Source organism: Manacus candei, unplaced genomic scaffold, assembly GCF_025592945.1.
Source record: "Manacus candei isolate 608988 ecotype Guabito, Panama unplaced genomic scaffold, ASM2559294v1 h1tg000016l, whole genome shotgun sequence".
NCBI lineage: Eukaryota > Metazoa > Chordata > Aves > Passeriformes > Pipridae > Manacus > Manacus candei.
The window spans coordinates 8980964-8991802 of NW_026138064.1; the positions used below are offsets into that span (position 1 = coordinate 8980964).

A 10839-nucleotide genomic window follows, 5' to 3' on the forward strand; every position below is an offset into this window, starting at 1 on the left:
AAACAAAAAACAACAAATAATAACAAAAAACCACAAACCCAAATACAACAGTTATGTGGACTAGTAATTGCAAACATTTAATGCTGCAGTGACACCAAGAGGTGAAATGCCAGTTTGCATTATGCAAGTACAAGGCCAAGTCTCAGTTTTAACACTTCTAAATTCTTTCCCATCTACATCTTCCTTTCTTCATCAAGTGACTAAGTGTCAGTATCGATGTTGTAATATATTTTCAATGGCTAAATATAGCTTTTGCTACACAAATCATGGATAGAAATCTATCTATCTTCCAAAAGAATTTTGTTCGGTGAAAGAAAAAAAAGGTTGTGCATTCCCCAATGGGTCTCTCTGTTCCTGCTTGTACCACATGTCAGACAATGGTGAGACAATTCACTGAGAGTAAACCACTATATCAAAATGCTCAGGACTTTAAAAAATATATCTATCATAGAATCATAGAATAGTTTGAGTTGGAAGGAATCTTTTAAAGGTGCTCTAGTCCAACTCCCCTGCAATGAACAAGGAATACGATTGAGAAGTGTGTCTTTCTTCTCCCTCAATTTGAAGACAATCATCCTTTTGTGACCAAAAGGACCACAAGATCATTTGTAATTTGCCTTAGGGTCTTAGCTACACACATTTTTTGTGAGCTTTTCTTCGCTGACATGTGGACTTTTTTGGATAGATGCCCAGAAACGATCAATCAGGAGGAACAGGCACAAAACATGGTTTCCCACTCATGTAGTAATGTCTTGTACTCTTGAGACTTTTGTTCATACTAAGTTCTTTAGAACTTTAGTTTATCCATCCAGAGGCATTTTTTTCTCCATACTTAGAACTGGTACCAATAAACCATCAATACTGGGAATTTTTAGAAGTTTTTACTTGGTACCCTTGCTATATACATAATATTTTATTACACAATCCTACTATTTTTGTTGACATCACTATTACATCTCCAAAATTGTTTACTCATGTCTATGATATATATACATTCCTCAGCTATCTTTATAGCAACTATGTCATGCAGGACATAGCCTAATAAAAAATCATTCTCATTTCCAGGTCCTAAATTGGACTGATGCAGGAATGTATTCCTAAGTATGAACAAAATTCTGCTACACATTTTAACTCTATAAATGCACTGGAAGTACAGATTTGATATTACTCAGATGTTAATTCAGAAATGCAACAAAGCCTCAATTATTTGGAAATGAGCAGAGGTAAACAAATACTTTAGATATCTAGCTTTACTGTTAAAAAAAATCCAAAAGCAACTAACCCAGAATAATTAGTTATAAACACATTAGTATATTAATTCACTTGAATATCTAGAAAATAATGGAAGAAAATCCTGCATTAATGGACAGGAACTGCAAGTCTACTGACACGGAATTACTACTGAAAACTTGAGCTTACTAAATCAAGTTCTAGGAGATATTGATTATGTAAGTAAATAAATTGATATCAGAAATTGTGTTTTCTTTTATTGATATGGAAAAAGATTATTCAGGATAAAAATGAAGGCACTTATATTTTTGGTACCACAGGAATTTTCTTATGGGAAATCATCAGACATTCCACACAGACTGAAAAAAAAAATAAAATGCACAGGTGGTTTAATTGCCTTCTATATTTTTCGGGAAAACTGAGTTGTAGTTTTGTCAAGTTCCTGTTGTTCTTGCCATACGAATGAAGAAGAATCTAAGTGATAAAAATATATCATCTGCAGCAAACCTATATGGCTTTCCATTAATCTTCACCCCCACTGCCTGGGGAGCCATCCCGTATCTATTCTGCAAGTCAAGAAGGTGACAGACAACAGACAAAGGTCTGAGCAGGGTCTTATGAGACTGACCTAACAGATATTGCAGGTCCAGAAAGAGTCATTTTAAAATTCTGAATCATGGATAATTTCTATTCTGGCCCAAAGATTAAAGGTATTATGATACAGTCTTGGCTGTGACAGAAAGTATATTTCTTCCTTTTTTATTTTTTTAGTTTAGAAGTTTATTTTATTTCCTATCCAGTAGATCCGAATTTCAGAAGCTGGAATTTAGGTGAGAAATATCTACAACAGATATTTGAAGGATTCCTAACAAAATTTGCAAATACATATATTCACACATACACGTGTAAATACACTAACAACCTTAAGCACCAGGTGAATGTCTAACTATGAAAGGGCTACACAGTAGAATAGCTTGAAACCACCTGTAAAGGACTGATTAAAAGATGAAGTCTGCTTAGCCATTGCCTCAAGCATGGAGCTAAAAAGTCTTGATGCAACAGCTACACTGCTGCAGGAGCTGAACTGTTTGAAAAAGCTCCAGGAAGCACCTAGCAAGCCACAGAGGAGCAAAAAAGCTAAAAAGTGTTACAATCAATAACACAGCAAGGACTTACTCTCCCAAATAAGGTATGCCAGGCAGATCTTGATGGGATACTGGGGAACCAGCCAGTGGACACTCACGGCCCACCAGGTGAACTTTGCTTGGATATTGGTGAAGTGGCCAATGGGCATTTCAGGGGCTACTATGGCGAGGGTATTTAAGGTGATGCCTAGAGTGGTATGGGGGGAGGGAATGCTGAGTGGACTGCTGCAGGAGCTGTTGCCACTCTATTAATACTCTGCCTGCCAGTTCACTCTTCCCAGGGTGCAGGACTTGGCTCTTCTCCTGGCTGACCTGCAAGAGGTTCCTGTCGCCCCTTTCTCAAGCCCCTCCAGTCCCTCTGCTGGGCAGCAGCACGGCCCTTGGACCCAGGAGCCTCCACCCCCACTTGCTCAGAGCAATCTGCAGCTGTCTGAGGGGACACTCAGCCCTGAAGGTGAACAGGGCCCGCAGAGGATAGCACAGGGTGTGCAAGCAAGCACCCTGAGAACATGCAAATCTCAAGTTGAGAGCTACTCTCCTCTATCTTTAATTTCTAAGTATTTTGTATTTTGCTTGAGCACATGCCTAAAACATTCAAGAATCCATCCTCGATAACGGGTTAACAAAACATAATTTTCTGTGATATTGGAATCCCAGTTTGGTTTTATTTTTGGGCACATGTTGTCCCGCTGTACCTTGCAAAGCTTTAGTCCTGAATGCAGATTCATATCTCCAGAAATCTGGGAGCCTTTCCCAACAATGCCTTCCCATCTAATAAAAAGAGGAAAGTAGGGGCAAGAAGTTTGGAAAACACCAAGAGGGGCAGAACATTTGGGAGCAGGGTAAATCAAAGTAGAAACAACAAAATTAATTTTGTTTTCTCTTTAATTACAATAGAGGTTTCCTTTGAGCTTCTGGATTTATAGACTGTCCCATGCATTTTACAGACAGTAGTCTGCTCAACAATATCGCTACAAGACAAGTTTTTTTCTCTTCTTTGGTTTACTTTTGACAAAACTATGTTCTGCTGAGACAAAATATCCTGGTTTACTTTTCAGATTCCCGCTCTGAAAGCCACTGCTCAGCAACATCTGTGTGCTTGTTAAGGAAGTCTGTTAAGTGAGTTCAAAGCAAAACAATAGATGACAAAATGTTTTCAGTCCAGGAGTTGCATTACTTAATGGCTAGACGTACCTCTTATTTCCTATTCCTTACATGAAAAAGCAAAAATTTAAAAGGAAAATGAGAAATTGAACCTACTTGAAAAGCGTTGGTCTTGAAGAGTATTTTTCATTCTCCATCAGTCACAACATTTGAAAAAAACTTGAAACTGAGCTTCCAGCAAAGTGACGAGTTACTACATGGAAATATTTTATGTGACGCATTTCTACAGTTTTCTAAATGGGATTTAATTAATTGAGTTTTATTCTTATTTTGACACACTCATGGTTTAATATGCACTTCTCTGCTAGGGAACCTGTTAATTTACAATCCAGTCATTTTATGAGTTCAATTCTGACCAAGAGAAGCTTGAAGCAGTCAGTAAGAGCAAAAAATTTGATAATATCACCCACAAAATTGCTGAACTCTCTAAAACATAATTAATTCAAGCCAGCTATAAATTCAGCCCACGGAATCCTGAGATGGAGTGAAAGTAGGCTCTTCAAACACCTTACCCAGCTCCTTGTAACCCCTTTGGCGCTGTAAGAAGCAATGTGGTAAATGCCCATCCCTTGGATACATCACGGCATAAACATCTCTCAGGTTCTCCAGATCCTCCAGTCTGTTTGATGGCCTGCAAGCTCATCCGAATATGGTGTCAGCTTTGGGGACAGGCCCCAACTAAAGGTCCTCACTTAACAAACCCACTGTGCCGGCTGGTGTTTTACAGTGTGCACAATTATGTTTAAGCCCCACTTTGTTTGCCAGGCAAACTGTGACTGACAGGTCAAACCAAAACTGAAAGGACCAAGGGCCTCTGCTGTTTAGGAAAGGTTAGCAAAAAGCTCGCATCCCACACTCCATTGCAAAAGAAGACACGGATTCCTGATGGCTATGCCAGGCTTGCTCAGCCCTTGGACAGCTGCTCTCTGGCATTTCCAGGGGTTTGCATTTAGCCTTGAAGACCCGACCTGTGTCAGGAGACCAGTGAGTACAAGAGCTCTTTCTGCTCATGGTGGAACCAACCAGCTCCATTCTACATTTGGTTTCTATCAGCTCGCCGTGACTCCGGTTTCATGAGCCGCCGCCGAGCTCTGCCCGTCACTGCGGATCCCGCTCCCCCCATTCGCGTCCCCGCTCCCCTCACGGCCCCTCCGGGCGCGCTCCGGGCTCTGCCCCGCGGGCTCTCCAGCGCCCCCCTCGGGCCGCGCGGCGCCGCCGCAGCCGCGCCCGTTGCGCTCCGGGCGTTGTGTCCTCGCGGCGCCGCCTGTCGCGACAGTCCGTCCGTCGGCGACCGGCGCGATGGAGGAGCTGCCGCTGCCCGCCGGCGTCAGCCCCAGCACCTTCCCCGCCAAGCTGTGGCAGCTGGTGAACAGCCCACGCGTCCGCTCCGTGCGCTGGGACCCCCGCGCCCAGGGGCTGCTCGTCGACCGGGCGCTCTTCGAGCGGGAGCTGCTGAGCGCGGGCGGCGCGGGCGGCGATGCGGCGGCGGCGGCCCCGGGCGCCTTCAAAGCCACCAACTTCGGCAGCTTCGTGCGCCAGCTCAACCTGTACGGCTTCCACAAGACGTCGGTGCTGGCGGGGGGCGGTGCCGCGGCCCTGCCGGCCTCTGCCGGGTCCCTGCTCCGCTTCTGCAGCCCCTACTTTCGGCGCGACCGCCCCGAGCTCCTGGTGCACATCAAGCGCCTGACCAGGGCCAACAGGGAGCGGCTGGCGGCCGGGCTGGAGGTGCGCAGCCGGCAGCCCAGCCGCTTCCAGCAGCTCCACAGGGACCGGCTGCTGCCGCCCGGGGCCGGTGAGACGGGTGGGACACGCGGGGGGCGAGGGGTTGGAAATGGGAATGGGCACTGCCCCGAGCCAGGAGGGCTCCCTGCCCTTGCTGGGGCGGCTCAGCTCAGCTCAGCTCAGCTCAGCTCAGCCGGGGCCAGACAGGGTTGTCTTTGGGGAAGGCAGATCTGCTGGCACAGCCCGGGAGCTGTTCCCGTGTGTCCCGCTCTGCCCGTGGGCTGCAGCAGGACAGTCTCGGCTGGGCTGCGCTGGGAACACTTTCGCTTCTCGCTGGCGAGCTGGCCCAGCCCTGCCCAGCTTTGGGGAGGCTTAAGGAGCTCTCTGAGAGTCCGTGGGACACGATGGGTCGGTCCTGTGCAGGGACAGCTGGCGGGAGTATCCTGTGAGTTTTGTGCAGAGGGGAGGAAGACCTGGCAGGAAGTCTCCTGCCAAAGCTAGACGGTATTCCACGAGGATTGAATGAGTAGGTGAGAGCTAAATAGACAAGTTATTTGTTATTGAAAATCCCCAGAACATGGGATTTTTTCTTTCTAACCCTGCTTGAGAGTATCTGAGATCTTATATTCCCTGATAGAAGTACAATTGCTGCCAAGGGAGGTGTACAGGAGGACCAGTACTGACTCTCTATCTCCTTTCTTCCTTTCTTCTTCCACTACTCCTACACAGTGAGCTTGGGCCAGAACCTCTTTACTTTACCAGCCAGAGGTTTAGCTGTGCCTCCAGTCCCTTCCAGGACAAGTCAAGGTGTTCAAGGCCGTGAGGCTTCTCCAGCACCTCGCAGTAAAGTGGTTGTCACTCCAGGACTTCTCAGGTTTTCAAGGGAGGTCCCGGTCACGTCCACATCCACAGTGCAGCCTGTGTTCTTCCTTCCACTGCTTCACCAAGGGCCTCAAACCGCTGCCATGGCCCTTCCAGAGCACAGCAGCTGCACAGCAGAGCACAACTCACCAGCCTACAATCCTGCAGGTATGGAAACAGCTTCTGCACTTGCTTTTCAAAACATACTAAAAAGTGATAGGTTTAAGTATCTTTCTACAATGCTCTGTCACCTGTTTATCTCAAGCGAGAATCAGATAGAAAGCACAAGGTCTAAAAGGAAGAGAGATCTTGAAAGCAAAAAGGTTCACTGTCTGGTTTTCTATCCTTCCTCCAGATTTAGAGCATCCCCTGGGGGTTTTGCACACAGCCTCTCTGTTGAGGTGAAAGGGCAAGGAGAAAAGCATTTGCCCACAACTAGTTGGTGTTAGGTTCTTTTAATTAAGCAAAACTAGGACAATGATAGGATAGCGCAGATTTTTAAGATTATCTGTCCTGCAAAGAATGACATTACTTTTAGATGACCTCTGTGCGTTACCCAAACAGTCCTACCTGGAGAACACTGTTCCACAACGCTGCTTTTTAGAATAAAATCGCAGTTCAGTTTTGGTGTGTGCGTCTGAAGATGTAATCTCGTCTTAGGTGAATCCGCTTTCAGTGCTATGTTGTGATGAGAAACCAAAACAGCCAAATCAAAAAGCTGATGGGAAGATACAGAAGTCTGCAATTATGAAGCTTTTATGTGTGTGTACAGACTTTACAATCCATATTTTAATATTTTATATAATATATATAATTTATGTATAATTTTAATATACACATCAACTAGAATACTTTTCTTTAAGATTAATAAATCGGTAATTGGTCTTCAGATGACCCGGAGAGCACAAATACATTTCTGGAATTGAGTTTACTGTGTGATTCCTGAAATGTTTGATCAAAGGAAGCAATAGAGCTCTGCAAACCAAACCCAAATTCTGGAAGCCTGATGACCATGTTTGGATTCTTGCAGCCACACTGGGGAGCTCAGCCCCCGATTCTCTGACTGGCAGTGCTGGTTCTGCAGCATCAACGACCTCCAGCTGGGCCTGTAATCCCTCTGCTGCCCACGAGTGGGCAGGAGTAGATCCGGAAGTTGTGTTTCAGATGCTCAAGGAGGTGCTTGCATCAAACCTGCCTGAAATGTTTCCCTTTCTTGAGGTAACTCCATTCAATAGCAATGCTGGGGGCTGGACTGACGTGTTTTTAATGTACTTGCCCGCCTGAGAAGTAAAGGCTTCTTTAATTCAGCTTCTAATGGACAGCAAAGAGTTTGGTTGGTAAAGTTAAGGTTTAAAGAAGAAGAGGGACTGAAAAAGTATCCCACATTCATGAGCATGAGGTGGGTTAGCTTGTGTTGGCCAAATTAGGGGACTCATTTTCTTGGGAAAAATACCTCTTGCAGTTGCATTCACAGTGATGAAGTGGAAGCTTTGTAGGTTATAACTTGATGTCTTGGATCCTAAATAAGAGAAGAGTATTTTGAGCATTGCCACTGAAGGCAAAGTCTCACACGCAGTGAGGGGCATGTGAGAGGTCCCTCTGTTGCAGAGGTCCCTGAAAGCTCCAGCCTCAATGGGACTGTTCTGCTCAGTGCAGTGCAGGGAAGAGCCCATCCTTGCACCACCACACACGGAGTTGGCAGGACTCTTTCCTTAGAGCCCCCTCAGTGTATTGAGTGTCACCTGCACGTTAAACATTGTCAGCTTTGACAGCTTTTGAACTGTGTTTGAGAAGTAAATCTCCATTTTTAAGGCCTTTGGGGCCCAGACTTCCTTGTTAGCAAGGAGGGATTAAGTGTGTGAGCCATGGAGTTGTTGGGGGCAGGCGTTTGGGTTTTGAGGCCCCATGACTTGTGTAATTGGTGTGAAGGACAGTGTTGGTCCTGGATGTGAAATGGTCAAGGACTTATTGAAGTGGTCAAAGGCTTATTCTGTGTTGAAGAGCGATTCATGGACTATTAGACCTTTTGTTGGACAAGTCGCCTCTTTTCATTAGGAATCCCCTTTCTCTAACTCTTGCTCTTCCCAGACTTCTCTGGAATGTTCAGTTCCTGTATTGGCACAGGCCTTTTTGCTTATTGTTACACAACTTTGCCAAAGAATGTCTCTGTTTCTATTGACGTACAGACCTGTTGCCTTTTGTATATTTAACATTGAGTAAGAGCAGAGTCAGGGTGGGGAGTGTGATTTTTTTGGCATTACCAGCATCTTCTTCCCAAGTGTGATGCCCTTTGTCTACTGTAACGTCACACATACCAGTTTTCAAAAGCGTTTGATTGCTTAATAGAAGGAAATGTTGCAGGCTCTGAGCAGTCATCATCTCTAGGATTCCGATGGTAGGCTATGGCAGAAGAGATGAATATCCTAGAACTGGTCATAGTGAGAATATCGTTGTGCCTAAAGGCAATTTCCAGGTGCTTAACCTTGGGTCTTTACTTCCTCAGCGGAGCAGAAACATGACTTGGTTGTCTGGTTTTGGGGGGCTTTTTACCCTACAGATTTTTGTCACATGATCATGGAAATACACCAGTTCAGTAAATGGCTGGCTGCAAAGTACATGTTGGGCAGCAGCAGAAGGCTCCAAAAAGCAAGCAACACCTTGTAATTTATTGTCTTAGAAGGAGGATGGGCGGGGGGGGGATTCCCAGCCAGAAATGTGTGGCTCATGTGTAGTTTTGCACCACACAGCCCTGTGCAGTGAGCAACCTGACACATGTGGGCAGCAAGGAGGGCACCTGGATTTCTGTTGACTGGTTTCTTGCAGCTCCTGTGATAAGAGAGGGCAAAGTTCTGACTGTGAGCACACACAGCCTCACTTAGTGTATTCTGGTTTTCTGATTTCATGTTTTGCTTAATAGGACAAGAGCTTTCACTTTGGCCACCTTAATTCTGAGATTAAAGCACTTGTCCTGTAAACCATCTGAGCAGTGTTCACTTTGTGTTACACATCCTTCTGGAGCGTAGAACAGTTTTTACTGTGTCCCTAAAGTGATTCCAAGAAAATATGGAGTGATCCTTGGGTTTATTTCTATTTGTTTTTCTTTTAAGGGGAATATTAGTGTTCCCTCTGAGTCTTCAGGAGGGGAGCCTTGGAACAAGGCTGCAGCAGACAAAGCTTTGCCTGGCAGTGTGAGCAGCAGGAACAGTTCCCTGGAGCCAAATGAGCCTGGTAAGAAGAGAGTCTACGTTCTTTTAGAGATGACCGAGACAGCTGCTCTAAGGCTGAGTATTACAGGGAGATCAGAACAGCTGAGTTATTGTCTGCAGTGTTAGTGCTTCCTTGTGCCTTCAGTGAAAATACTGTGCTTGTACAACCTCACAGAGTACTCACCAACACACTTCTCTAGATGTGCTCAGACCAGGTGTTCTTCTGAGCAAAAGGGTGTGAATTAGATCAGTGAACAAAACCTGACGTTCTGGGAGTTGCACCACCAACCCAGATGTGCTACAGAGGCAGTGCTGAGTAATGAGGTGACTATTAAAGCAACAGGGAGAAAACCCAGCAAACTGGTGATGTCAGTGTAGAAGTCCAGGCTTTTTGTCTCAAATCACTACCTACATTTAATACCAATCTGCTGATACCTGTGCTGAGACACATGAGAAAAACAAGAGGCAGAACATCCGAGGCCAAGCAATTCACAAATCCAGTAACTAAAGGAAAAAGCTGAATGTCCCCAAATCAGCAAGACCCAAGAGGAGAGAGAGAGCACTTTAGATCTATTCTAGGGCAAAGGTGGTGCAGGCTGCTGGCCTTGTAGGGAGGCCTTTTCCCTCCCAGCTGTTCATCCAAGAGCTGATGGTAGAGTTGGAGGAACTATTGCTCACTTCAGAGGGCAGTTTCTGGATCCCAGATAACGATGCTGGTTAATAACTCAGCTCACATTGCCCATGAGTTTCAGCCATTTAAGTAAGGACTGAGGCCTTTGGCGGCACAGAGAAAGAACAAGGCTGGAGCTGTCTTTGTGAGATGTGACTGTCTCTGTTTAAAGCTCTTGTGCCATTTACAGGGTGAGTGCTGGGACTTTATTGGGTACTTCAAAACTTTAAAGTATTGAAAACTTGGAAGAATTCCTATTCTTTAAACAGCAGGCCTCAAATTCCCAAGTGAGAACCTGCCTTTGAGGCCATCTTTTACAGTCCCTGACAGGAGTACAACTGCTCGATGTGCTGCTGAGGAGAATGCACACAGGGACCCACAGTGACTCTGTTCCCTTTGTTTCCCAGAGGTCCATGAGCTGTACCTCGCCAGGAGAGCTGCTCTGCGTGGGAGGAAGCGACTGAGGGAGAGCCTGTGAAACAGGGCAGCGGGAATCCCTCTGTATATAGTTCTGTTTAAAGATGGGTAGAGTTACATTTCTAGATATAGTTGCATATTTATATTTATAGATGTATAGAGATGAAATAATATATTAATATTTTTATTATTATTATTTATTTATTTTAATATTTAGCATTATTTCTTATAATTACTATTATTTTTATTATTCTTACAGTAGTAATTAGTAATAATATATTTTATAATTATTGCTGTAATATTAAAACATTTTATATTAATAATATTTAATATTATTTGCTATTTAATATTTAACTTGATAATTACATACTTTATATATTAATATTTATTTTATTTATATTTTATTTGTAGATCTGTATAGTTG

General features: G+C 44.5%; 1 protein-coding gene and 1 long non-coding RNA gene across 2 annotated transcripts; one reads left to right on the forward strand and one right to left on the reverse strand.

The window, feature by feature from the left end:
• Positions 1–1518: 1518 nt before the first annotated feature.
• LOC127468909 (uncharacterized) lies at positions 1519–4626 on the reverse strand. Its single transcript, XR_007903726.1, has 3 exons — positions 4508–4626; positions 3071–3146; positions 1519–1589 (listed from the first exon to the last, which is right to left on the reverse strand). It is a non-coding gene; the product is annotated as an uncharacterized LOC127468909 (long non-coding RNA).
• Positions 4627–4750: 124 nt separating this feature from the next.
• LOC127468903 (heat shock factor protein 5-like) lies at positions 4751–10719 on the forward strand. Its single transcript, XM_051782534.1, has 5 exons — positions 4751–5331; positions 5991–6290; positions 7153–7340; positions 9230–9350; positions 10406–10719. The coding sequence occupies exons 1-5, from the start codon at positions 4839–4841 to the stop codon at positions 10474–10476; spliced, it is 1173 nt and encodes a 390-aa protein (XP_051638494.1). The 5' UTR covers positions 4751–4838; the 3' UTR covers positions 10477–10719.
• Positions 10720–10839: the final 120 nt, after the last annotated feature.